We start from the raw sequence: 27159 nt of genomic DNA on the forward strand, positions 1-27159 counted from the left end.
ATCAGTTTCTTAGTGGGAAATGGGGGCAAAGCCAAGTGCCTTTTTTTTGTCTCCCTGATTAAATCAGATAAATTAATTTACGCCAATTAAATTTTCTGATACCTCTACCTAGCTGTCAACCATGGTTTCACATAGCATTAGTGTCACCAACATATTTATCAAATGGTTATGCATAAAAGAATTCACTATGCTATTTACATCTTCTGTGTATGCACAGTACAATGAAATGACTGCATGATTCTACAGCCTTGCATCTGTCCTTTAGCCATTCATACTTAACCTGTTTGCACTTTGTTACCCTAATTTTTTTTGGCAGTATTATGAAAAGGATAGATTGCTTCTCAGTATATAGCAGAAATGTTGAGTCGCAGACAGGCGCAACAAAAAGACTACTAAACACGTAAGCTTCCCCCACCCCCCACCCCATTCTCTCTCTCTCTCTCTCTCTCTCTCTCTCTCTCTCACACACACACACACACACACACACACACACACACACACAAACAAACAAACTGCTGTCTCTGCCTGCCTGGGCTAGACTCACTTTTTAGACATTTGTATTCCCTTTTGTCTACTTCATTGAAGCATTTTTCTACTTCTGCTTCCATTAAATTCAATTCTCCTGCTTTGTCCAAGGACTTCTTCCTCTGCTGCCTATATTCAGTTTTTTGATAATTTTATGTTTGTAATTTAGGACCAAAACTATGGTGGTAGGCATTTTCCCCACTGTCCTTTTGTGAGCTTTTAAGGACTGGCATTACAAAAGCTTTGCAATTCCCTCCGTGATGCTTAACATCCATAGAAGCTGGCTACCTGTACACAGGATTTGACAATCTGGCAATTTCTGGTCATTCTACCAGTGTACTGATGCACATCAAGTCACTATAAATGAAGCAATGTTTTCCAACTTCATAGATGACAACAGTAGCAATCTCATGACAAATAAAAACTGGTTGTTATAACAGTTTTAATACTACTGGTACAACATACTAACACAATATGACAGGCACATACAGAGGTGGCAAGACATATTTCTATGAGTATAGTAAAGCAATTAAGCCAGTGCTAAGTATGCTTCCCACAATCCATAAAAAGGAATACCAAAATATTGATAAGTATCTTCCTACATCTCAAAGAAAAATTACTTTGGTGGCAAGCATACTTCCAACTGGCCTTAAATGAAAGTTATTTCATGGCAATTAAAAGCTATATTTTTCAACAAACTACAGCTGGTGCAGCAAACTGCCACTAAATGCCAAGAGCATATAATATGGTACAACATATGTCTAAGCATATAGTAAAGAAATATAACTGGTGATAAGTATACTTCATCTGCCTATGAAAGAGTTAAACTAAGTGTTTTAACATGGTTAAATCGTGCTCTGTTCAAAATTATACTAGGCAACTTCGCCCTTCATTCCTTTTCCATAGTCCATTTCTACTATTTTTTCCTTATCTCCCTTTTCCTACTACCTATCTTAAGGCCGCAATTAAAAACTTCCATTTCCCTAAACTGTCAGAATAATTTCTTTCATTTCATCATAAATTGTTTAAATCTCTTATCATTTAGGCACATAAACTTAACCAAATAAGGTGGGTGATGGTTCTGTGTCAACCTTGGCTATGATATGGCTGTGTTGCCCATAGTAGTTTACCCACATTCCAATTTTTCTTGTTTGTTTGTTATTACTGGTACTCCTACATTACCATCATTTGATTTTATGTTTTTAACTCCATACTCACCTGACCTGTAATCCTGTTCCTCATGCTAGCGCATTTCACTGTTTACCACTAAATCTATCTTCAATCTGTGTTTCCCTTTCTAATTTCTAACCTACCTACACTATTATGGCATCTATTGTTCTATGCTACTATCTGTAGAACATCAGTTTTGTTTTTCCTGGAGAGAACATCCTCCTGAGTAGCCCCTTCCCAGAGATCCAAATGGACAACTATTTTACCTCTGTAATATTTTACCCAAGAGGATGCCACCACCATTGAGCCATACAGTCCGGCGGCATGCCCTCAGGAAAAATATGGTAGTAGTTTCCCTTTCCTTTAGCTGTTAACACCACCAACATACAAAGGTCATGTTGGCTGCGAGTTTCAAAACTAGATCAACCAACCATCCAGACTGTTGCCATGGTATTGACTGAAAATAATGTCATCCCTCTTCAGAAACCGCTGGTTTTCTAGCCTGTCCACAGATACACCTCCATTACTGTTGGAACCTATGGTATGGCTACCTGTAGCATTGAGGCATGCAAGCTACCCCAACTCTGCAAGGTCCATGGAGGGTATCTAGAGTTAATAAGAGTATATTTTATTTGCTGAATATTTTTGTCTCTCCTTGGTCTAAGTGAGGAACACAGATGATCGCACCTGCATAATATTTTGAGCAATAATTCTACTTCTGCATTTCTCAATGTAGTCCTGAAAAATCAAATGTTGCATTGCATTTGCACCATTGCTGTACAAAAGTGACTACTCTGGCTGTAATTTTCCACTAAATGTAAACAGATAACTAGTAGAACACAAAGAACTATTTATTTACTGTACCTCTGTTGACAGCCTCTTTGCACAGAGCCACTATCAATGGTGAGTGAGAAGATATTTTCTCTGCTAACTTAATGGCTTCAGGTAGCAACTGATCAGTAGGAAACACTTTGCTGACCAACCCTAAAAGAGAAAGGTTTTGAAAGACATTAATTTGTTAACCATACATAGAGCTCTGTTAGACTGAATGACATCGTGAAGAATTCAGTCATTGGCAGTCCATAATCAAATGTTAAGTGTTGTATCAATTGGTCGTGAGTTAGCAGTACAAGATAAGCAGCTGCCATTTCATATGGCCATGTTGCAACCACGGTCAAGTCCAATCTGAAAGCAGGGTCATCAATAAAGTAAAACATTAGGAACTAAAAGCAATTTTATTACGGGTACCAACATACAGCCAGAACAGAACTTCCTCATGGTTAGAGTGTGCTGCTATTTTTTAAAAAAAAAACATCGATAAACTTCTAGAAAGGGCAAATGTCTGCTGGTCATTTGATTTGAACTGGCAACCTGCAGCACAGCAGCCAGTGATGCTAACCACTACTCCCCCTTGCACACAGCATATCTCGTGGCAATATAACTGAGGAAGTAGTAGTTCTTTCAAGAAATCAGATTTCCTGCTGAACTGAGATATGTAAGCATAATTAATAAGTGTAATGACAGTTTATTGTTAATACAGCGTACAGCTTTAGTGTCTAATAACAGCTGCAATTTTGTTGATTTACACAGTCACCCTCGAGTGATTCTTATTTTTGATCATTTATAACCTACAGACAGGTAAACAATAAAAATATTAAGAATATTCTTCTGCAATATGGCATAGTTTGCCTTCACTAAACAATATGTCATGCTCCAGCCTATAAATATTCACAGTGGTCATATTTCGAATTGGAACAGTTCAGCCACACATGGAGCATACTCTCCTCCTGCATGTCAATACCAGATGACACACACTAGTGCTGCAACATCTGCAACAATCTGACACCTGTGGTTCACTGTCAGCGATCAGCCTCCATACAATCACAACTTGGTCACATCTGATTTTTCCAATACTTTCAAGGGCCCCACCTTGATATTGATGAAGCAGTGCAAGCAGAGGTGAAGTTTTGGCTGCATCAACGAAGTCAAACATTCTACAGTGACAGTATCTCTCATTGGGAGAAATGTTTCTGTTACCGGGTAACTATCATGAGAAATAAATATGTAGACATGAAGAATGAAAGTGAAGAAAGTTAATAACATTTGTTTTATGCAAAAAGGTTTACGAGTTTTAACATAAATTTAGAGGCATTACTTTTCAGCACACACTCAAATATCCAAACTGGTGGGGCTTTAGCATGGGGTTAGATGGGCATGTACAGGTCACATTTTTACATTTTTCTTGTATATCCCAAAAACTGTAGCTACTAGAAAGAAAGTTTCTCAGTAAAAAAGTTAACATTACAATTCCTACAAAAAAGGTTCTATTCATTTTTTCTCAAAGACTAATTGTTTCCACATAAGAAGAGTTGGAAAAGCCACTTGTAATTAAAAGTAGTGTTGTAATTATATAAAATTAACATTTATTGTTAAATGTAGTTTGTTAATAGCAAATGTTAAAAGTGTGGACCACATCTAAGAGCAATCAAACCATATTAAGAAATCAATTGTGTTCTTGGGGTATAAAAGGGTGGAAAGGTGAGATTGCAGGTTATAAGATTGAGGGAAGATAGGCTGCTGGGTTGTGGTCATGCAGTTTCTCCTCCATAAGTCTGCAAAACAAAGAGTGACCAGGCCATGCCCCATTCTCTCTACACCACTATGCCACTGAAAGCAACTACAGGGTGTTTCATGAAGTTATACAACCCTTCTGCAGCTTGCCTTATGAATCATTCCACAATGTGTTAATGCACTGCATGTCTGCAGACTGCATCACCAGTGATACATAACGTGATGCTGCATAAGGGACAGTTTAATTTTGTGAAACATCCTGTAGTCGCTTTTTGTGTTTTAGTACAGTAGAGAGAATGGGAAATCACCTGCTTGATCTTAATTTTGCAGACCTTGGCAGGAGGGAACTCCATGGTCACAATCTGGTGAACTACCTTCCTAAAGATGCTTCCCTCCAGGCTCCCATCCCCAACACTCTGTTACACCCCCAGAACACATTTTATCCCTCAAATACAGTTCTACTGCACGTACATGTGGTATGAACATTTATTCTTAACCCACATTATTAAAGAAACTACATTAATTTTATACCATTGCAACAATATTTTTAGGAATCTGCGACTTCCCGATCCCATGCAATATTGAAACTACTAGTTCTACAGAAAAAAGGAATTAGAACCTTTTTTTAATAGGTAATTTTACCTAGTTTATATTTTGAAATTGGAAATATTTTCACTAGAGCCACAGCTTTCGAGACAGCCAAGAGAAACCAAAAAAGTGACCTTGAAACTCTGCACCCTTAGGATTTTGATGTGTTATTAATTGCACTTCCCCAACCACTGTACAATAATTTGTAACTACACGAATTTTTTCCCCTAATTTTCCAATGTTGACTGGGTTGTACGGCTCTAACAACATCCCCATTCAACTCTACTGCCTCGTACCACTGTTTCAAACAGTGGAAAATTCAGGGTGAAGTAACAACAAAGTGGAAATAGTAGATTGCTGCTCATCACATAAAGGAGGCCTGGAGTCACACACAGGCACAATTAAAAAAAAAAAAAAGAAAAGAGGAGAGTGCTACATAATGAGCTGTTGGACCACATCCTCCATCACATGTAGGAAACCCCACACATCCACCCAAGCACAACTCAAACATACATGAATACTATTGTATCTGGGCACTAAGGCCCGACTGCAACTGCATTTGGGATAAACAGCAATCTTTGCTTTGGTGGGTAGTTGGGGGTAAGTATAGATATGAGACAGGAAATTTGGAGGGGGGGGGGTGTTATGGGTGTGGGTAGATGCTAGTGCTGCATGCAGAGAGATGGTGGGGACAAGATATGGCTGCTAAGGACACAATCAGGACACTGTGCTTGGGAGGAGAGGAAAAAGAGGGATGTACAGAATTAGAAGGTACTGCATAGATGTATTGGCTGAATAGAAGGCATGTGTAGTACTGGAGTGGGAGCAGGGATAGGTATAAGCAGGGGCAGTACAGTGGTTAGCAGAGAATGAGCCCATAAGGGTTAGGAGAACAAAGGATATGTTGCAATGGAAGTTTCCATGAGCAAAATTCAGTAAAGCTGGTGCTGGTGTGAAGAACCAGACAGTAGTGGGCTGTGAGGCAAAGTTGGAGCCTGTGTTTTTTGCAGCAACACCAGCTTTTCTGAACTGTGCAGTTGGGAACACTCTCTGGAACATATCCTTTGTTCCCATAACCTTGCTGGCCTCAACCTCCACTAGTTCTAAACTCCACCTGCCTATCCCCTTCCCTGCTCGCACTTCAGAATTACAAATGCCTTCTATGCCACCAACACATTTCCGTAGTACTTTCCCATTCTCTACTTCTCTCTTCTTCCCTTTCCCCTTTACCTGCTACCAGCACAGCCTCCGTATGCTGCACCTAGCAGCCCTATCCTGTCCCCACCATGTAGCTGTATGCTTCCACAAGCAGCACTAGCATATTTCCCCACCTCTTCATTGCTCCCATCCCCGGCACTTGGCTCCCGTCCCTCAACGTGCCTTTATATCCCTAATATCCACCACCAGCAAGGATTGTTGCTTACCTCAGAGACAGTCACAGTTCAGCCTTAGCATGAGATGACAGTGGCCATGTGTGTGAGAGTTGTGCTAATGTGCAGGAGTTTTCTAATCCGATGAAGGACTATGTCTGATAGCTAATTATAACCAGTACCCTTTTTGTTATGCCTGACTGATGCAACACTACCTATACAAGGTGAGTAGCAATCTATCCACTCCTATATATAAAAATGGGATAATATTTACACCATTCTTCCAAATATTATCTAAATGGAATTCCTTCACAGGGTTTGTGCTAATCTACCTCATTTTAGTTGATAACATAATCTAATTGACATACTTTTTCAGTACTATCTCAGTGTTTGAAAAGCGTTTTTAAACTTTAATTAAAAAGGTCTTACTATTTTCAGCAAAATTTAAGCAGTTTCATTATTAGGGTTTTATACAAACAATGGAGACTTTAAAGTGAAATAACTTAAAATTATTGCATATTTAATATGCCCAAACACATTTTTATTATACAGAAAACTTACTTTAAATCAGTGGTTGTCAATGTTTTGGAAAACATTTACTATGGGAGTCAAAATTTTTAGATCATATGGCACTATGAATTTTTAGACAAAGTTCTTCTGTAAACTAAAAATTCATTTATAAAACTAACTATACAATAGCTATCAGGTAAACAATTACTGTCTGAATAATACAAATTTAGGAAACATAGCCAGTTTACCAAGCCACTGATCTAAAGTAAAATGCAACTATGTTGCAGCTTAGGAAAAAAAAAAAAAAAAAATAGTATTTATTTACTGTAGGAGTGATACCAGAGAGAATGACAAAAGCAAGATTAATGTCCTAATGATGAGGTCATTTGAGATGAAGCACAAGCTCGGTTGAGAGGAAGAAAATTAGCCATTTCCCTTTTGAAGATACCATCCCACCATTTATTATAAGCTGTTTCGGGATATCATGAAAAACCTAAATCTGCATGGTCAGATGTGATTTCAGACAGTGTCTTCCCTAAGATGGAGCAATACCAGAGCAAATGAAGATACTCCACATTGCTATGTTTCAAACACAAGGGATATTTTTTGTAGTGTCCACATACTATCTTCCTCCTCAATCTATTTATCATATGGAAAAATACGTTACCTACAAGAAGAAAACCATGAAGTTTGAACATAGGCACACTGGTTGGTTGGTTGATTCTTTTTTTGTGGTGGGATGGAGGTGGGGGTCAAAGGGTAAGGGACCAAACAACAAGGTCATCAGTCTCTAGATCCAAGAGAGGTTTGTCCAAAAGTAGAGGCATCCACCAAGAATGTTCGCTGATCCAGTTGGGAGACTCTTAACAGTAAAAGTGAGAAGGCTAAAAATTTAATGGACATCTTTGGTACTGTTAATAATAAAAGCAAGATGAAGGAAATATAGAAATCATTAAGTGGGCATCCCTGGGGCTCTGTATGCTACAGGAAACACCTGTCCCACCCGTGATCCATTACAGTCAAGAGTGCCCACTATACAACAGAATGCAACACCTAGAATAGAAAATAGGGTGCTGCAGAAAGGAGGCAAATAAAATCTAAAAGTGATTAAAATAGAGTAAAAGAGGGATGAAAGAGTAGCCTGGGCCCAGAAAAGGGTTGGAGAACACCCGAGACCTAACACACAGTGGGAGATTCCTCATCCCCAAATCACCCTGCCTCTGCTCCAGAGGTAGATTAAACCTTTAGAACAGAAAATAAGAACCACTTTCACTGAGAAAACTGAGAATCATGTCAGCCATATGTGAATCATCTGGCAATGTTAGAGCCAATGAGTCAAGAAGTCCATATTTGGCATGGAGAGTCAAAAGGAGGGGGCATTCTACCAAGATACAAGTTACTGTCTGTAAAGTCTCCACAGCCACAATGTGGGCGTGGCTGGTTACACAAAATAAAACTGTGGGTTAACCTGGTATGAGCAATGTGGAAATGACATAGGACTTTGGATTCCTTCTGGGAGAAGCAGAGGAAGAAGCAACATGCTGCAGCAGCCTCCTTGATTGTGCTGAGTTTATTAGATGGCGCAGTAGCCTACCAGATATCGTTCCATTTCCAAGCGAGCAGAGCCCATTTGCACCTGCAAATCCGCATCTGGGATCAGCAATGTAAACAAGGTGCGAATAAGTTCTCATCTAGCCCAACGTTTGGCCAATTCTCTCCCCGGGATACCCACGAGTTGGGTCCCACAGAGACAGAACTGTGCAAGCAGCATGATGAACATCAGTGAGAAGGTCATGAATATCAGAGATCAAAGGGTGGCAAGAATAGCACCAGTCAATAGTTTTGATGCTGGTCACTGAGTCTGTATTTATTAAAACTCAAGGGAGGCCCAATTATTAAAATGGAGGGCTCTGCTAATGACTGTAGGCTCTGCTGTAAGCACACTACTTGTTCCTGGTAGTGAATGGCATTCCATACCAACATGAGATATATAAGCATATGCTGTCTGATCCAGTTTTAGAACCATTGTGTAAAAATGGTAGCTAACTGGAACTGTATGTAACAGACACCAAAAGAACATGGACGTGATAGACTTTAGCCCCTTGGAAGAGATCAGTCCTAATCCATGGCCTGGGCACCATCCAAGAAGCAATGCTTTAGAGAATATGTGAAGCAGAGCCCAGGGAGAAGAGCTGGAGCTCTTGGTAGAGAGAAGCATGGAGTTTTCCAACTGGTATTCCAAACCAAGGGCAGGTATCAGGACAACGACTTCCTTCACGTGTAAAGAGAATGGAACACATGGAATCATCAGGGAATTATTGCATAGGAGACCAAGAGCTGGTAGTGTTGAATCTGAAAGGGAAGATCCCCTGCTTTGGCAAGAAGGCTGTATGTAGGACTAGTCCAAAAGACACCAGCAGACAGACACTTGCCAGATGGTGGACTGGGTGTAACAGTTTCAAAGCTGATGGGGCCACAAAGCCATAAACCTGGCAACCATAATCCAGTCAGGATAAAACAAGGACCCAGTAAATAGCGATAAGAGTAGCATGATCCACACCCCAAGATGTGTGGCCAAGACAGCAGAGAGTGTTTTGCTAATGAATGCAGTTAGCCTTCAAGTGACAAATACAGGGCAGCCAAGTCAGCTTTTTAATAAAAAGGACGCCCAAGAAATGGGACTGTGCTATAATGTCCAGGTGCTGGGTATCTAAGTAGAGCTTTGTGTCAGGACAGACTGTGGTACAAGGGAAAAAATGCATGACCTACGTTTTTGTAGTAGAGAACTGAAAACTGGAGCAAAGAGCTGTACAGAGGCCCGCACAATGGCAACTTGGAGCAGGCATTCAGCAGAGGCTATCAAGGGGGAGCAGTACCAAATGCAAAAATTGTCAACATACAATGCAAGGGTGGCCAGCTACCCACCACAGGTCACTAGGCCAAGCATTGTGATGAGGGAGTGACATTCAATACAGAACCCTATGGGATGCCATTCTCTTGGACTCATGGGCAGCAAAGACAAATGCCAACTCTAATCCATAACAACTGGTGGGAGAAAAACTGATGAATTAAAATCTGCAGGGGACCCTGAAAGCCCCAGTCATGGAGGGTAAGTAAAATGTGATAATACCAAGCTGTGTCATGTGCCTTATGCAGGTAAAAAAAAAAAAAGAATGTCATATGCCGCTTTCAAGCTAAGCAGATGGTTTGTTGTGGCTTGTCCATCCTAGAAACCACACTGATAAGAGGGACAAAAGGCCCTAAGATTTGAGAACCCAACATACTCTGCAAGTAACCATTCTTTCAAGCAGCTTACAGAGTATGTAGGCCAGGCTGATCAGCTGGTAACTGTCAAGAGACATTGGGTTCTTACCTCACTTAAGGATTGGAAAACATATGCTATCTAAACATTGTGAGGAGAAGGCAACTTTGAGCCAAATACATGTGAAGATCCTATGGAGATGTTGCCTTTGTGGAATATTCTGGTGCCGGATCATCTGATTGTGAATTTAATCAGGGCCTGGGGCAGTGTCATGGGATGAGGCAAGAGCCTGAGGTAGTTCCCAGTCAGTGAAGGGTTCATTATAGGATTCATCTTGGTGGGGAGTGAAACATGAGGGGACGTCTTAAAACTTGTTGCTTCGGCAGAAGAAAGGTAGCCAGATAGGAAGAGAACAGCAGTGCTGACACAAAGTGGGTCATGAGATGTTCTGCAAGAACCAATAAATTGGTACAAAGACCACCTTGTAGGACACAACCTGGCATAGTTGTTGACTACTGGAGGCCCACTACACTACGGAGTTCGGCGCACACCTGAGATGAAGATGTATACATCCCTAGAGATGAGACCTAGAACTCCCATCATTCTTTCACTTTGCATTTGATTAGACAGAGGCCTTAGAATGTAGTCAGTTAAGTGTGATAAGGTCGGTATATGAAGGATATCATTTGTATTGTTGCAAGGCCCTTTGGCAGTCCTGAATAGCTACTGCAATGTCTTTGGTCCACCAGGGCACTGGTCAATGGTTGGAGGGAAGCCTGCAGAAAGGAGAATAGCAGTTCAGCAATGTGGGTAACTGTGTCCGAGATGTTTTGCACAACCTATCAATACTATTCGACAGAGGTGGTGAATGTAACAGGGGAGGCATACAAAGGACAGTTGGCTCTGTGAAGTAGTCAGTCAGTCTGACAATGACAAGGATCGCTGGAAAGTGGTCGCTGTCACAAAAGTGGTTGTTTAGTGACTATTGTAGAGAAGTGTTGTTTGATTAATTTGGTCAACTCAACATAAAGGGTGGTTACTGAAGTTGTTTGCACCTACATCACTATTGCTTCCAACGAGGTACAAAGGGGAATCCATTCACTGATGGCAAGTACGAACTGAAGAACAGACCCCTCCACACACCCTATAGGTACCATCAAGGTTCTGATAGAATGCTCAATAACCATGAAGCACTGGAGAATAGTCATCAGTGAAGTGTGTTTCTCGGAAAGCAATGCAAACTGTAGAAGAAGAAATAAAGTGTAGTTCCAGCAGGTGACAGTACATCCATTACAATTCTGTTGAATGATCACGTGACTTGTTCCAGGTTAGGCAAAGGGGCCTGAAGGACAGGTCATGCCACAGAATCATTGTTTATCATGTATGGTAATGAAACCACATCCACAAACATTGGTTCATAATCTGACTGCAGGGGAGAGGGGATCTGACACTTAAGCAGCTCACCAGAGGAGCATTATTCTTCTTCTTCTCCTCCTCCTCCTCCTCCTCCTCTTTCTCCTTTGCAACCTTTGTTGAGCAATGTTTGTTCAAGGAGCTATCTGCATTGTGCAAGAGGACAGATTAAAGAGCAGACAGCCATGGGACACACAGGCTGTGGCACCTTCAGCCGATGTTCGGCGTCAGATCTCCAATCTGGGGGTTTCCCAGGAGAGGGATGCTGAGAGGGAGCCTTGTTACCAATAGACACCAAAGGAGGAGAAAGCTTCTCCAGCTGGGCATGGGGGAAAAATGTGGAAAGGCTCCAAAGAATATACCATGGGAGAGATTTGGTTTGGGGAAGGTAGAGGTGTGTGTGTGTGTGTGTGTGTGTGTGTGTGTGTGTGTGTGTGTGAGACGGGGACGGGGACGGGGGGGTTCCAATGGTTGTGATGTTAACATAATTCACCGTCATGTCCACAGAATGTAGGGGTTCATATTTCTTCCATGCCTCAGTATACGACAGGTGCTAAATAGATTTGTATTTCTGGATCTTCTGTTCTTTCTTGAAAACTGGGCAAACTGTCAAATGTTCTGCATAGCTGACACACAAGGATGTTCACAAAAGCTATCTTTTAAGTAATGCTCATCTACAGTTGCTGGATTTTGGGTCCAGCATGCAACAGGAAGACACATGCCCAGAGCATAAACATCTGAAGCACCCAACAGGCAGTGGAACAAATGGTTTCACATCAAACCTGTGCAGCATGACAACTTTCTCTGAGAGGTCATTTCCTTTGAAGGCTAAGATATAAGCACCTGTATCCATATGATTATCTTCAGACCTTTTATCTTCACGACTGATAAACTGCATGGCTTGCTGCTGGAGATTAGTTTGGAGCTCCTCATCTCTTAGAAGCATAAAATCTCTGTGGGAGATGATTCCTTGGACCATGAGCTGTAGACTGGGCACCAGAGGAAGTTTTAATTAACAACAACCCATTTCACATCTTCCCGAGAGACTCCACTCCCCAAAATTTGTCCTCAATGAATTGGACAATAAATAATGGTTTTGTTGCTGTATAAGTATCCTCACCAGTTTGAGTACATATCATATATTGGGTCAAACTTCTAGCTCCCAGACATCTGGCTTGTCCCTCCCTCTTCCCACTGTGCAGCCAGGGGAGGTGACATCGTGGGTCGCATCTCTCTGTATTATCATAATCTTTCCCACCTGAAGAGACTGCTGGGGCCTTGCAGCCACCAGCAGGAGTTAATTTAATGCATTTCATGTGCAAATCTACTACCATGGTAACACCCATGCCCTGAGTCCCCTGCCCCAGCCATAATGGCCATATACTCCTTGGCTTGCATGGAGAATTGCCAGCTCAGGCACGAAGAGTGTGATCCCAGCGTGGTTAGGAGGTACCACAGTGCAGGTACTTGAGGACCCCCCCCCCCTTCCCACACACACAACAGAATGGTTACTGTACTAGATTTTGGGTGCAAAGAGAGAAAGGCACAAAACGAGGAATATATGCCATGCTGGGTGAGCTTCCTTGCACGATCCGCACTTCTATAAAATTCAGAAAAGGAATTCCAAGTCAAGCCCAAGGGAATCAAATAGTTAAAAATTAAAAGTTGCAGAATGCCAGAAGGAAGAAAATTAGTGTCCAAAATCACAAACCAGATCCAATCACAATTGGTGAGAGTAAAAATAAATAGTAGAATGAAAAATACAAATAAAATAATTCTGCAATGTACAGAAAATAAAAAATTGTATGGTACTTCTGTGTAAACTGTGATCAAATTTTGGAATTGGCTTCTTTCAAAAATCTTGTATTGTTGATTTAATTTACTGAGTTGGAAAAGTAATCACATCCACTTTTTTTCTTTTCTTCCAAATTATGTTCACTGGGGAATAACTGACATCTATATCTGTATGCATCATTTGGTATAACAGGAGGTCATGTACCTTTGACATAAGTGCTCATTAGAAGGATACTGAGTCACAGAAGGGGCTGTTCCGTACACACAAGCATATAGTGGACCTGTTCCCATGAAAAAGAAGAAACTAGATGATGATAGAAAATTCTGTAATACATAACTAATGAGCAGGAACCACCGTTAACAGTATCTTCCAGTGGCCAGTGAATGGTGGGCAACATAAGGATGAAGCATATGCACCATAGTCTGCTTTGCTTTATTTTGCTTGTGGCTGTATTTTGGGTACATTATGAATAAACCTGTATGCTAACATAAGAGTATGTCAATAATGGATATGAATAATACGAATGTGCGTAACACAATTTTACCACTGCAACAGAACAATAGCTGTCTCCAACATCACCAGGTTCGAAAAGCGGTTATCTCCAGTACATTCAAACTCCATTACTGACTACAGTTGAAAAATCTTCAGCCAAAAAATACAGGGTTCTTTTATATTTGCAGATTAAACTACTGTTGCCAAGGTCAACATTTTTATGTAGATTTTTAGATATATTTTTCCCACGTGGAATGTTTCCCTCTATTATATTTTTATGTAGTTTAATAGATTGATATATGGGTTGTTTTATGTTTAAAGATGAAGCTTTGGCCATTTAGGTCACATGCAGATTTATTTTGAAGAATTCTAAAGGGTAGATCAGGCAAATTATACTCACACTTTAACATATTCTAGATTTCCTGATACACTGTAGCACTCAATACAGTATCTACCATGCTCAAACAGTCCCATGACATTTGACTCTCAAGGTGCTAGCGCAAGGGTTACACAAGAAAGTATGAACTAACCACCACTACAGTCTATTGCTTTGCTTAAAATTTGATTATTTTGTGAAACAGGAACAGAATTAAATTATAGCATCTTATAAACTCTTGCTTTATGTGAACATGTTTGCAATAAAAGTTCTCATACCTATATGGATACTGTATACAAACATGTCTGGTGCTTTCAAGTAAAGGTAATACTGAAAGCAGAAAACATTGTCCTCCAAAAACCAGCACTTGATTCTGAATGCAATTCAGTGTTTTATTTGGTTATGAGAAACTGTAATGATTTACCAATTGGGTTGCAAATGAAAAATTCGGTCACTGTTTATATATTAGAATACTGGGTAAAAACATTACCACCTTTTGATCAGCTTTAGAATGAGATGGTGACATTCAGATGAAGCAGAAAGAAAATTGATCCAAATGAAATAAAACATATAAAACTGACTAACTGCTATCACAAGAGCAAATTATAGTAGCAAAGACAGGTTGTGGCATAGTACTAACAGACGTCAGTAGATCATGGGACGAGAGAGAGTTTGAGAATTGTACAGAATCATCATTGCGATATTTTTTTTATGTATTAGTTGCTGCTGTTACATATGACCTGCACTATAGAAGATATTGCAGTCTGTGTTTCACAATCGCTCAAGCACAGCACTACGGAAGGGCAGTAGGTGCAGGGAGTGGAGTAATGAGTGGGCAGTAAATTTTGTTGTGCTGCCAACCAAGAGAATCTATACCATGTAATTTGGATTTTTACGAACATCTACCATGCCAGAATTGACTTTTAAAATCGTACAAATACATAACAACAGTATACATTTCTGCAGGAGATGGTAGAAGTCCAGACAGGAGCCAATTATGTAGTTAATGTGTTTCCTGCATCAATGTTGCCGACACTGTAAGCTACGGTGGGAACAAAAGGGGGCCATGTCAGCTGCTGGTTCTATGAAGCCAGACAGCACCAGGCTGATGATAAAAAAACTGTGTTCTCAGGTTCCACTGTAACCACAACCTCAGAAATCACAACATATTCTGAAAGAAGAGCCAAATATTTGTGACAATGAACATATTTCTTACAACTTTGCTACTACAATGATGTCGGTGATTACAAATAGTGATACCCCAGATAACAGGTTTAGTAAAGAAAAAAAAGGTAATGAAGATAAAAATTACTTTAAACCGTTTCTTTATGTTTATTTTATTTCACCTCTTATCATCAAAATGTATGCAATCAATAAATGGCCTCAGTTTAGAATAGGTATAACGCTTATGTTTTGGACAGGTACTTTATATCAATAAAACAATTTGTAATTTTGATTAGTTAGAGTATGTTAAACAAAAATTTTCCTCAAGGAGTTTCTTATATGACATTATGCTTAAAACTGTTTTGTCTCCTGAAAGATTTACTTTCTGGAATATGATCCCTTTTCCAATTCGCCAATCTACTAAACTCATTCATTCGGGATAATGTACTTCAACCATGTTTCTGTCTATTCCACTACTTCAAAATTATATACTGACCCATTTTTTCAGCCTCTTGGGCAGTGACTTGGTTCCCGGTAAGACATATTTCCATTGCCTTTGATTTTCCAACCATTCGTGGAAGTCTTTGAGTACCACCAGCACCAGGAATAGTTCCAATAGCTATTTCAGGCTGCCCAAATTTTGCTTTCTCGCCAGCATATATGATGTCACACATCATGGCAAGTTCACAGCCACCTCCCAACTAAAATATAAAAGTATCTTTCAATTGTAAAATTCAATTCAATTTACTTGATTGGTACATGTAATTAAGTCTAATTTATTTGCCAGGGAATTTTCTCCATAAATATCCTAATATTTTTAAGGAAAATTGAATCTCAAATATTAAAATGAAATTTCTGAATAAAACAAACAAAATATTGTGATAACAGAGATTTTATGATGTTTACACTAATATTTAAAAAGTTCAACTATTGTGGAGCAAAAGTGGATCTTAAATTTAACCAGTCAGCAATCATGTCTGCTATAACCTTGGCTCTTCTGATGCAATATGCTACTCTCTTTCCCAGCTGAAACACAGAATGCTTTTTATTTACAAAGCCGAAGATTGCACCAGCTCTTATAATGATATTTAGTGATTTCATTCCCAACAAATTATTAGGGCCTGGGCTAATAAGCTAGTTTAGTGTGTTGTGAGCTGCATGTCACTATACAAAAGGTGTAAAAAAATGTACTATGACTATTTCTAAAGAGAAGGACTTTCATGCATACCATAATATTCACGTAGCAAAAAAAGAAAATCAGACAACAGAACCTATTTGTAATCTGAAAGGGATCTACTAGTATTTACAGTTTTCCCCTGCAGCAACTTTATCTTTGCCACTGAATCTCACTAAAATGCGGAACTTTTCAGTGGTTAAGTAGCAATAAGCCTTTACATCTCTAACAGCCAATAATTCATACTAAATACAGAGTTAAAAAAGATAAAAGAATGAATACGTGTATGTTATTTTCTCACGCACATTGTTTTTGTTGATGCTTTACTACCACCATTTTCTGCACTTTTCTTGCTCTTCCCCTTTCATATAACAGTGCCAGTAATTGTAACCCAAGAACAGACACTATTTTTTCTTCTTCTCAGTCATGTAACTTCATATAATGCAGAAAGGTACCACACTTTTTCTTCCATGGTGGCATACACCAACAGAACAAGAACAATGTAAACTTATCCTCGTACATTAAGTACCCTATATTGGAGACAGTGGCTGAATAACTAATGACCATGGCAACTTTTTGGCATTGTAGGGCTGCCCTCCACAACAATATCTACCAAAAGCTGAAAATACTATGAAAGGATATGATTACTACTCACCACGTGGGAACGACACCAAGTCACAAACAGGCACAACAAAAAGACTTCTATACATTTATGCTTTTCGCCAAAAGGCCTGCTTCAGAAGTAGAAACACACACACACACACACACACACACACACACACACACACACACACACACACGATTACTGTCTCTAGCTGCTGTGGCCTGGACTGCAGACAGCAATTGCCGCCCCCCCCCCCCCCGATGGAAACAGCTGTTTGGCATGGGTGGTGACAAGGATGGGGAGCTGGGTGGGGAAGGAGAGGGATAGTAGGGTATTGGTGAGGGAAGTGTTGGGTGCTTATGACAGTGGGCAGGGACAGATAGGACAGCTAAGTGCAGTCGGGAAGTTGGAGGGGGGGGGGGGGGGGGGAGGTTAAGGAGTGAAAACGGGAGAGAAATACAGAAGGCGAAGAATACTAGTGGGTGTATTAGCAGAATAGAAGGATGTGTAATGCTGGAATGGGAATAGGGAAGGGGACAGGAAGGTGAAGGATAGATAATAGTGAAGATTGGGCCAGTGGGGTTACAGAGACTTAGAATGTGTTGTAGGGCGAGTTCCCACCTGCACAATTCAGAAACATTAGTGTTAGTAGGAAGGATCCAAATGGTGAAGGTTGTAAAGCAGTCACTGAAGTGAAGCACACTGTATTGTGCAGCATATTCAGCAATGAAAATATCCTGACACTTGTGCCCTGCTACAACCATCAACCTTTCATTTGCCTGTTACATTTCCAGGGGATGTTTTTGCTTTGATGGCCCTTGGCTGTTAAGATTTGCTTTAGGTTGTACAACTGTTGCACAATGGTAAAGTAAGCTATTACAGAATCCAAATAGATAGAATTTTTTCTCATTTCATGTTACATGAAGGGCTTCTCAATTTCATGAACAATGTTACATGCATGTAGAGCAACCAGTCACAATGTCTAAAGAGCATTGATTGCAGAAAATACACATTATCTATATAATAACATAATATGAATATAATAGAGGGAAACATTCCACGTGGGAAAAATATATCTAAAAACAAAGATGATGTGACTTACCAAATTTTGTGTGTATGTTTGTGTGTATCAACCTGCCAGCGCTTTCATTTGGCAAGTCACATCATCTTTGTTTTTAGATATAACAACATAATATTTTTTTAAAAAAGTCTGCTAATGGCTAATGGTTATTAACAAGCTAGCATTTCTAACAGTCCTTGTGCATGTATCTGTGTACTGTTAAGTGGTAGTCTATTCTTACGCAGATACTATTTGACAAGCTACATGTCTCCGTTTACTGAAAGGTCATCACCTTTTTCTTGGTGCTAGACATGCGATTACACTCAAATGTTATAAGACAGTTCAACAAATTCTCATTGCCCTTGGTATGAATAAAATAGATCTTATGGGATAAATATCTACAACATATGCAACATAAGCAAGCATATACGACCACTTTCAGCTTAACAGCTTCTACTTTGCTTCAGTAGCAGTACCATGAAGTGGCACATGAGCCATGTTACGTAAGCCTGTATCACATTTTAATGGGCTACTCAAGTCAATTTACACTCGCAAGGAAAAATTACCTCTTTTCATATTTGTATGCTTGTGTCTTACCTAAGGTTATAATTTATGTTTTTTCAAACAAAATATGAAGATTTCATATCTTTACAATAAAACCGTTCTCCAATTATTAAAATGTTCTTTCTTTAATGTACAATTTCTGTTGGTATGCACATGATTAGTGAGCCATTAGACATCAGGTGGCATGAACAATATTCACCTAGTGAATCATGCAGAAAGGGAAACAGAATTGCAGCATAAACAAATAAACGAAAAGGAAGATACACTTACTGCATATCCATGCACTGCGGCAATCACAGGTTTTTTACAGTGAGACACCCTAGTCCAGTGACCCAAGAAGTTGCCCCTCACTGTATCGGAATATGTGTAATCCTTCATTTCCTTAATATCAGCACCTATACAATACAAAAGTAAATCAGAAAAATTTACAATGTCTTATGATTCAAACAATATTAAATCATTTGATGATTAACAATCACACAGCAAAAATGTGCAAGGATGGGTTGATAAACCTGGTAAATTTCTACAGAACATTTGGATTTTTGTTAAGCAACATGTCTGTTAGTAAAGGGTGAATTTTTTTTCTTAAACTTCATAACAAATGCAATGTACACTTATTTGTTAAATTGTAGGTTTCACATTTTTTATAATAATGATAGATGAGCAGCTTCCAGTGCTAAAACATTGTTATTTGAGAAAGTGAGCTCCACCCCAAATTCAAACTGAGTTGACCAAAGTTCAAGGGGTACTTTGCACCAGAATATCTTTTTTGACTACGAGTAGATTGACATGTTCTGGATGCATGGTGGACAAGGGTCATTTGAACCTACAATGGCGGTCACCGGCTTTTGTGCTGTGTAACTTCATATGCAACCACGTGTGTTGTGCTCTTCACAGTCTGAAAACTGGTTTGATGCTGTTCTCCATGCACCTCTGTCCTGCACAAACCCCTTCATCTCTGAGCAACACACTTTTTACCCCCACACTTCTCTCCAACACTAAGTTGGTGATCCATTCAAGTCTCAGAATGTGTCCTAACAATTGATCCCTTCTTCTAGTCAGGTAGTGCCACAAATTTCTTTTCACCCCAATTATATTCAGTACTCTCTTCAATAGTCACGGGATTGACATCTCTAATTTTCAGTATTCTTCTGTAGCACCACATTCCAAAAGCTTTTATTTTCTTCTGATCTAAACTGTTTTATCATCCACGTTTCACTTCCATACATAGCTACACATACAAATACTTTCAGAAAATATTTCATCACACTTAGATCTATGTTCAATGTTAACAAATTTCTCTTCTTTAGAAATGCTTTTCTTGCCATTACCAGTCTACATTTTATATCCTCTCTACTTCGGCATCATCCACTATTTTACTGCCAGAGTGACAAAACTCCTCTACTATTTTAGATGTCTCACTTCCTAATTTAATTCCCTCAGCTTCGCCTGATCTAATTTGACTACATTCCATTATCCTTGTTTTGCTTTTGTTGGTTTTCATCTTGTAGTCTCTTTCCAAGACACTGTCCATTCCACTGATCTGCTCTTCGCAGCCCTTTGCTGTCTGTGACAGAATTACAACCATCGACAAATATCAAAGTTTTTATTTCTTCTCCCTGAACCTTAATTCCTTTTCCAAATTTTTCTTTGGTTTCTTTTAATGCCTGCTTATTATACAGACTGAATAAATCAGGGATACGCTACAACCCTGTCTCACTCCCTTCCCTATCATGGCTTCCTTTTCATACCCCTCGATTCTTGTAACTGCCATCCGGTTCCTATAAAAGTCTAGAATAGCCTTTCGTTCCCTGTATTTTACCCCAGCTACCCTCAGAATTTCAAAGAGAGTATTCTAGTCAAAGTTGTCAAATGCTTTCTTTAAATTAATGTTATAAATGTAGGTTACCTTTGCTTAACTTATCTTCTAAGATATGTTGTAAAATCAGTACTGCCTTATGTGTTCCTACATTTCTCCAGAATCCAAACTGATTTTCCCTGACAACTTCTACCAGTTTTTCCATTCCTCTGTAAGGAATTTGTGTTAGTATTTTGCAACTATGACTTATTATACTGACAGTTTGGTAATATTCACATCTGTCACCACCACCTTTCTTTGGAATTGGAATGATTATAATCAACTTTAAGTCTGAGGGTATCTCAACTGTCTCATCATCTTGCACACCATATGGAAGAGTTTTGTCATTGTAGACTCTCCCAAAGCTATCAGAAGGTCTGAGTAAACGTCATCTACTCCTGGGGCCTCGTTTTGATTCGGGTCTTTCAGTGTTCTGTCAAATTCTTCTCACAGTATCATGTCTCTGATGTCATCTTGATTATGTCCTCTTCCATTTCTGTAATATTGCCTGAAAGTTCACCTCCCTTTTATAAGCCCTGTATATACTCCTTCCACCTTTCAGCTTGTTGTTCTTTGCTTAGGACTGGTTTTCAACTGAGCTCTCGATATTCATGTCACTGCTTCTCTTTTCTCTAAAGGCCTCTTTAATTTTCCTGTAGGCAGTATCTATCTTTCCCATAGGATATGTTTCTAAGTCCTTACATTTGAGCTAAAGTCATTCCTGCTAAGCCATTTTCCTCTTCCCCTCAATCTCATTTTGGGACATTTGTATTCCCTTTCACTAGCTTCATTTGTTGCATTTTTATATAGTCTTGTTTAATCAATTAATTTTAATAGCTCCTGTGTTATCCAAGGATTTCTTCAAAGCCTCATCTTTTTACCTATTTGATCCTAAGCTGCATTCACTGTTTAATCTATTAAAGCTATCTGTTCATCTTCCACTGTATTTCTTTTTCCGATTGTGGGCAACTGTTGCCTAATGTTCCCTCAAACTCTCAATAACCTTTGCTTTTTTTCAACTTATCCAGGTCCCATCTCCTTGATTTCCTATCTTTTTGCAACTTCTTTGGTTTTAATTCACAGTTCAGAACCAATAAATTGTGGTCCGAGTTCACATCTGGGAAATGTCTTGCAATTTAAAACATGTTTCTGAAATCACTGTCTTAACATTGTCTAGTCAATCTGAAATCTACCGTCTACCAGGTCACTTCCATGTATACAACCTTAAGAACTGTATAACACAATATTTGTTTCACATCTATATCATCATCATCGTCTTTTTTTTTTAATGTAGACTGTGGTGATAGACTGATCTGTAGTGTAGCCTGAAGTTTGGTTGAAAGGTTACAATTTAGTATTGTATTGGCAAAGTGGTATCAAAGGGTTCAATTGACCCAACATTAATTCAGAAAAAATGGTTGATCAAATTCATGGTACAGTGATAAGCCATTGTATTAACATCACTGATCTCTCTCTCTCTCTCTCTCTCTCTCTCTCTCTCTCTCTCACACACACACACACACACACACACACACACACACACACACCAGTACTCTTGTATGAATGGGCACACTTTCTGAAGAGCTCAAAATGAATCACGTTTAACACTGACCAAAACACTTAAAATTTGAAATTTCTAAAATTTTACTAATAAAAACTGACACATAATCAAGAATATTTACAGCTGCCAAGTGACTGTAGACAAAACATGGATTCACTATCATGCCCTGGGGACAAAATAATGGGCTGGTAAGGCAAAAGAGCCACAACCAAGTTTTATATTTTGTTGGTGGAATAGTGATGGCAACTTTTTTGAACTCAGTGTCATCAGGACATTATTTGGGATATGATAAAACAGTGACTGTCTCTTATCACACAATGCTGGTTGATTGATGCAAAGCGTTAAAGTAGAAATGATCAACATTTCTAGGTACAAAACAAGGGAGGGGAGGGTTATAGCAACATGACCTTACCTTCTCATATATTGAATGTTGAGATACCCAAGTTGTGATCACAACAGATAGCTACTCATTCCATTCTCTAAATTTTGCCTTATGACATTGTTTGGTCTCCATATCTCAAATAAATGAATTGGAAGTAACAAATTTCAATAAAAATGAAGCAAAAACAATATAAAAACTATCATATGTGGAGAAAATAAAAAAAGATATGGTCTTTGCCTGCTGAAACATTGGTGGTTATTAAGGACATTTACCCATCTGCAAGCCCATAAGTTATTTAAACTGTCAGCATGATATTAAGTAATCAATAAGTGTATGACATCTCTTAGCTATGAATTGGAGCTAATCTCTCTTGCCTCAATCACAACACAATCACAGGATGTGATAAGCATCCAGCAACCTATGGCAGCTACAACACAACTGCAAAAAACAAACTGTACTGGTGGCAAAGTAAACTAAGAAAACATTTCCTAATATGATTACCAAGCAGCACTGCACCATATATCCCAAGGAATGATAGAGTGAGTGGATGGAACACATTGTAAATATTATCTTTCAGTTTCAGTAAAACTATTTTTCTGTGTATTGCTGATTACTGCAAACTATCCTACTGGTTATGAAAACAAATTGATGAAGATATCACTACAAACAGATTAACTTGTTACAAGAAGGAGAGGATTTTAATAATACAAAACCATCTTTTCCACTTAATTTGTTCGTAATAACGAGGAGATGGTATTCGTGTGGTTATCAGATGTTGGGATTTTTTTTTCCTCCTTTTCTTTTTGATAATTGTCATCTTGCATTGGAGGTATCCTGAATACAAACATATTGACCATAAAAACTCAATGTTTCAGAAAAGCCATTTTAATTGCATCTTCTCACCCAGAGACTATTTTCACGTGGATCCAAAAGTATCATTGTAAATGTGTGATACAATGGATACTCAAACATTTCACATAATAGGATGGAGAGAAAAAAAGTATGTAGATATACAGTATCAGTACAGTAGAATCTCACATTCTACACCTGCAGTGAAGCAATGTCAGATGGTTAAAAAAAAAAAAAAAAAGTAAAAGTAGAGTAGATATAAAAATCATATCCCTTATGCAACTATTTTAAAATATTACTGAACTTTGTATACAGGGTGTCTCGCCTAACTCTGCCACCTCAAATATCTCTTGAAAACAATAGATATTCCAAAAATGGTTTTCACCAGCATGAACATACAGCAGGGGCTTAGGAAACCAAATACTACACAAAATTTTAAAACATAAACAAACACGGTTTTCAACACAAACTTGTGCATTTTTAAATGGACACCCCCTATTATTTTGTATGCAATCAATAGCATGAAAAACCTCAAAAATAATGGCATTGGTTGCCTCACAATACGTCAATTACATCCCAAGAAATTCTGAAGCAATGTTGACACTTTAAATAAATGAAGTGCACATCCTGAGAATCAAGTATGCATCTCATGCTGCCAGTAATAGTGATGTCATTGGCGGACTACATCAGTGCATTAATGTATGGTGTGGTATTGTATGACAACACATCACTGGCCCATATTTCATTGATGGCACTCCTAAATGGGGATAGTTTAGCCCCTTCTTGAGCTGTACCTTACTTGAACTGGTCCATCTCTTATAATGTGTCAAATAATGTGGTATCAGAATGATGGATGTCCTGCTTATAATGTTTATTGTTGCGAAATGACAACTAGAGGTACAATTAGTGGTAACATACTTGGTTTCAAGTTTCTAAACATCCATCAGTTCTGAAATATGTGGCTTGTAAAGGATAGCAATGGCGTCACAGTTTCTGACGTAATGCACCGCATGTAGTACTGTGCTCAGAGCAGGGGTTTCCTGCACTGGCGCCTGTATCCTGCCGTAAACATACCAATATCACCACAGCACACACTACCTTCAGTGTTACAAGTATCTTCTAATTTGGTCTCCTGAACTGCTCTCATATTGTAACTTAATTCACATATGTTGCCACATTAAAATCTGTTTTCTTGTGGCTTGTTTCATTTGGCATCATATAGTCAATATGCCAGCCTTCAGTAATGAAGAACAACTAGGTATTATTTTAATTTATGGCGAATGTCACAGAAATGCAACCACAGCTGTGACACTGTATGCTGAATGCTACCCGGATCGGCGGTGTCCTTCACGTCGAACCATTGGCAATATCTGCAAGACACTCACAGAAACAGGAAGCTGGGCTTCCACAAAATGTCAACGTACAATGCCAGCGACTGGCAATGGAAACTAAATTGCTGTTCTGGCTCCCGTAGCACACAATCCTCAGGTGGGTGTACAAGAAATTGCACGAGGTGTAGGAATAAGCCACAGTAGTGTGTGCAGAATCTAGCATTGGCATTGGTTTCATCCGTTATATATCTCACTGCACCAAGAACTGAACAGGAATGACTTTGAATCCCAGATTGCATTACGTCGTTTTGCATTTCAGCAGTTGCAAGGTAATCCAGTATTCCTAAGCAATACGATGTTTACGGACGAGGCGTCATTTATAAATATCATGGTAATGTGATCTGCAGAACATGCACTACTGGTCCACGCAAAATCCCCACTGGATTCGCAAAGTTGCTCATCAACGACAGTGGAGTGTCAATGTTTGGTGCGGTATCATCACTAACTGTACTGTACGTCCCTATTTTTACCGTGGAACATTAAATGAACAGCGATATGCATTATTTCTTCAACACACAAGCACTCCTCATGGGGGATCTATGGTTGGAAACTCGTCTATCAATGTGGTTCCAACATGATCAATGTCCTGCACACAATGCAAATGTTGTCTCAGATATTCTAGATGTGACATTCCCAAATAGGTAGATGGGACGGGGAGGTACTGTGCAAGGGCCAGCACGATTCCCCCACCCCCACCCACTTGATGCCATTAGACTTCTTTCTCTAGGGTGCAGTGAGTGACAGAGTGCATCAAGAATCCCCAACGACAGTAGAGAATATGCAACATTATATTACTGCAGCTTGTGCGCCAATATCTGTAGAAACTCTACAATCTGTGCAACACTCTCTCGTTACCCGTCTGCAAACGTGTATTGATGCAAACGGAGGGCACTTCGAACATATGTTGACGTGACACAGTTTCATTGGTCGAGATGTGGGTGTATCTTCTATGCTGGATGTAATGCAGAACAATACAGATTCTGTGGGTGACAGGGCACTAGTAAATATGTTTAGCAAAGTGAATTCAAGTGTGTCATCTCTAATTGTAGATGTTAAGTCCCATAGTGCTCAGAGCCATTTGAATCTAATTGTCACTTCGCTAGAATAAACATACATTTACAATCTGAAAAACATAACTTTGCATTGGACGTGCTACTTGTTTATTTCTGTGGATTGCGCATACCTTCCCATTGTGTGAGCCCCTGACAGAGGCAGCATAAGGTGCACGCTTGAGTCTTAGGATGTGCGTAAGCTGTGCGCTTCATTTCTTTCAAGCATCAACTTCGCTTTGCAATTTCTCGGGATGTAATTGACGTATTGTGCTGCAACCAACACCATTATTTTTGTGGTTTTTCATGCTATTGATTGCATACGAAATAATAGGGGGTGCCATTTAAAAATACACACGTTTATGTGGAAAATAGTATTTGTTTATGTTTAAAAATTTCGCATAGTATTCGGTTTCCAAAGTCCCTGCCGTACGTTTATGCTGGTGAAAACCGCTTTTGGAATATCTATTGTTGTTCCAGAGATATTTAAGGTGGCACAGTTAGCCGAGAGACCCTGTATACGTGTTTGGTCTCCATATGACTTGGAGATATGAAATTTCAACAAAAAATGAAGCAGAAATATATTATACTTCTAGTTTTTCCGTAGGCAAAGCAAGTATTTAAAATTTTGAACACCTCAAAATACAACTCCTCCTCCTCCTCAAGAATGCCAATATTTTTTTAAAATGTATCAGACTAAACAGTTTTATAATCATTCACATACACACTTTTCCTGATATGAAGCGTATCACTTTTAAAGCGACAGACTTTTTACTTTCTTGATCATTTACCATGGCTTCACCAGACCATAATCTAAGATTCTATATATCCTTTCGCCACTAATTTTGTAAATACATGAACTTAGTTTTTGTGTCCTGTGTAAAATGTTCATATATCCATTGTATTACAATAGCAATTTCAGACCCACTTGAAACTGGCCTCTGAATGTGAATGGCCATGTTCTTCAATGAAGGTAATATTAAGAGCTGAAGTGGCTATTAACCAATTATGAAATTATCCCCCCCCCCCCCCCCCCCATGAACCTAGCCGTTGGGGGAGGCTTGCGTGCCTCAACGATACAGATAGCCGTACCGTAGGTGCAACCGCAACGGAGGGGTATCTGTTGAGAGGCCAGACAAACGTGTGGTTCCTGAAGAGGGGCAGCAGCCTTTTCAGTAGTTGCAGGGGCAACAGTCTGGATGATTAACTGATCTGGCCCTGTAACACTGACCAAAACGGCCTTGCTGTTTGGTACTGTGAACGGCTGAAAGCAAGGGGAAACTACAGCCGTTATTTTTCCCGAGGGCATGCAGCTTTACTGTATGATTAAATGACGATGGCGTCCTCTTGGGTACAAGATTCCGGAGGTAAAATAGTCCCCCATTCAGATCTCCGGGCAGGGACTACTCAAGAGGACGTCGTTATCAGGAG

At 39.3% G+C, this 27159-nt stretch overlaps 1 protein-coding gene across 1 annotated transcript in view; it reads right to left on the bottom strand.

Moving 5' to 3' along the window:
- The window catches only part of LOC126236426 (probable enoyl-CoA hydratase, mitochondrial), a 49491-nt gene that overhangs the window by 14797 nt on the left and 7535 nt on the right, over window positions 1-27159 (bottom strand). The window contains exons 3-5 of the mRNA XM_049945730.1: window positions 18909-19033; window positions 15733-15937; window positions 2560-2679 (exon numbers count right to left, since the gene is read on the bottom strand). Of these exons, the coding sequence (XP_049801687.1) occupies window positions 2560-2679; window positions 15733-15937; window positions 18909-19033 (450 nt within the window). The remainder of the gene's footprint in view (window positions 1-2559; window positions 2680-15732; window positions 15938-18908; window positions 19034-27159) is intronic.

The sequence above is a fragment of the Schistocerca nitens genome, chromosome 2 (genome assembly GCF_023898315.1).
Source record: "Schistocerca nitens isolate TAMUIC-IGC-003100 chromosome 2, iqSchNite1.1, whole genome shotgun sequence".
Taxonomy (NCBI): domain Eukaryota; kingdom Metazoa; phylum Arthropoda; class Insecta; order Orthoptera; family Acrididae; genus Schistocerca; species Schistocerca nitens.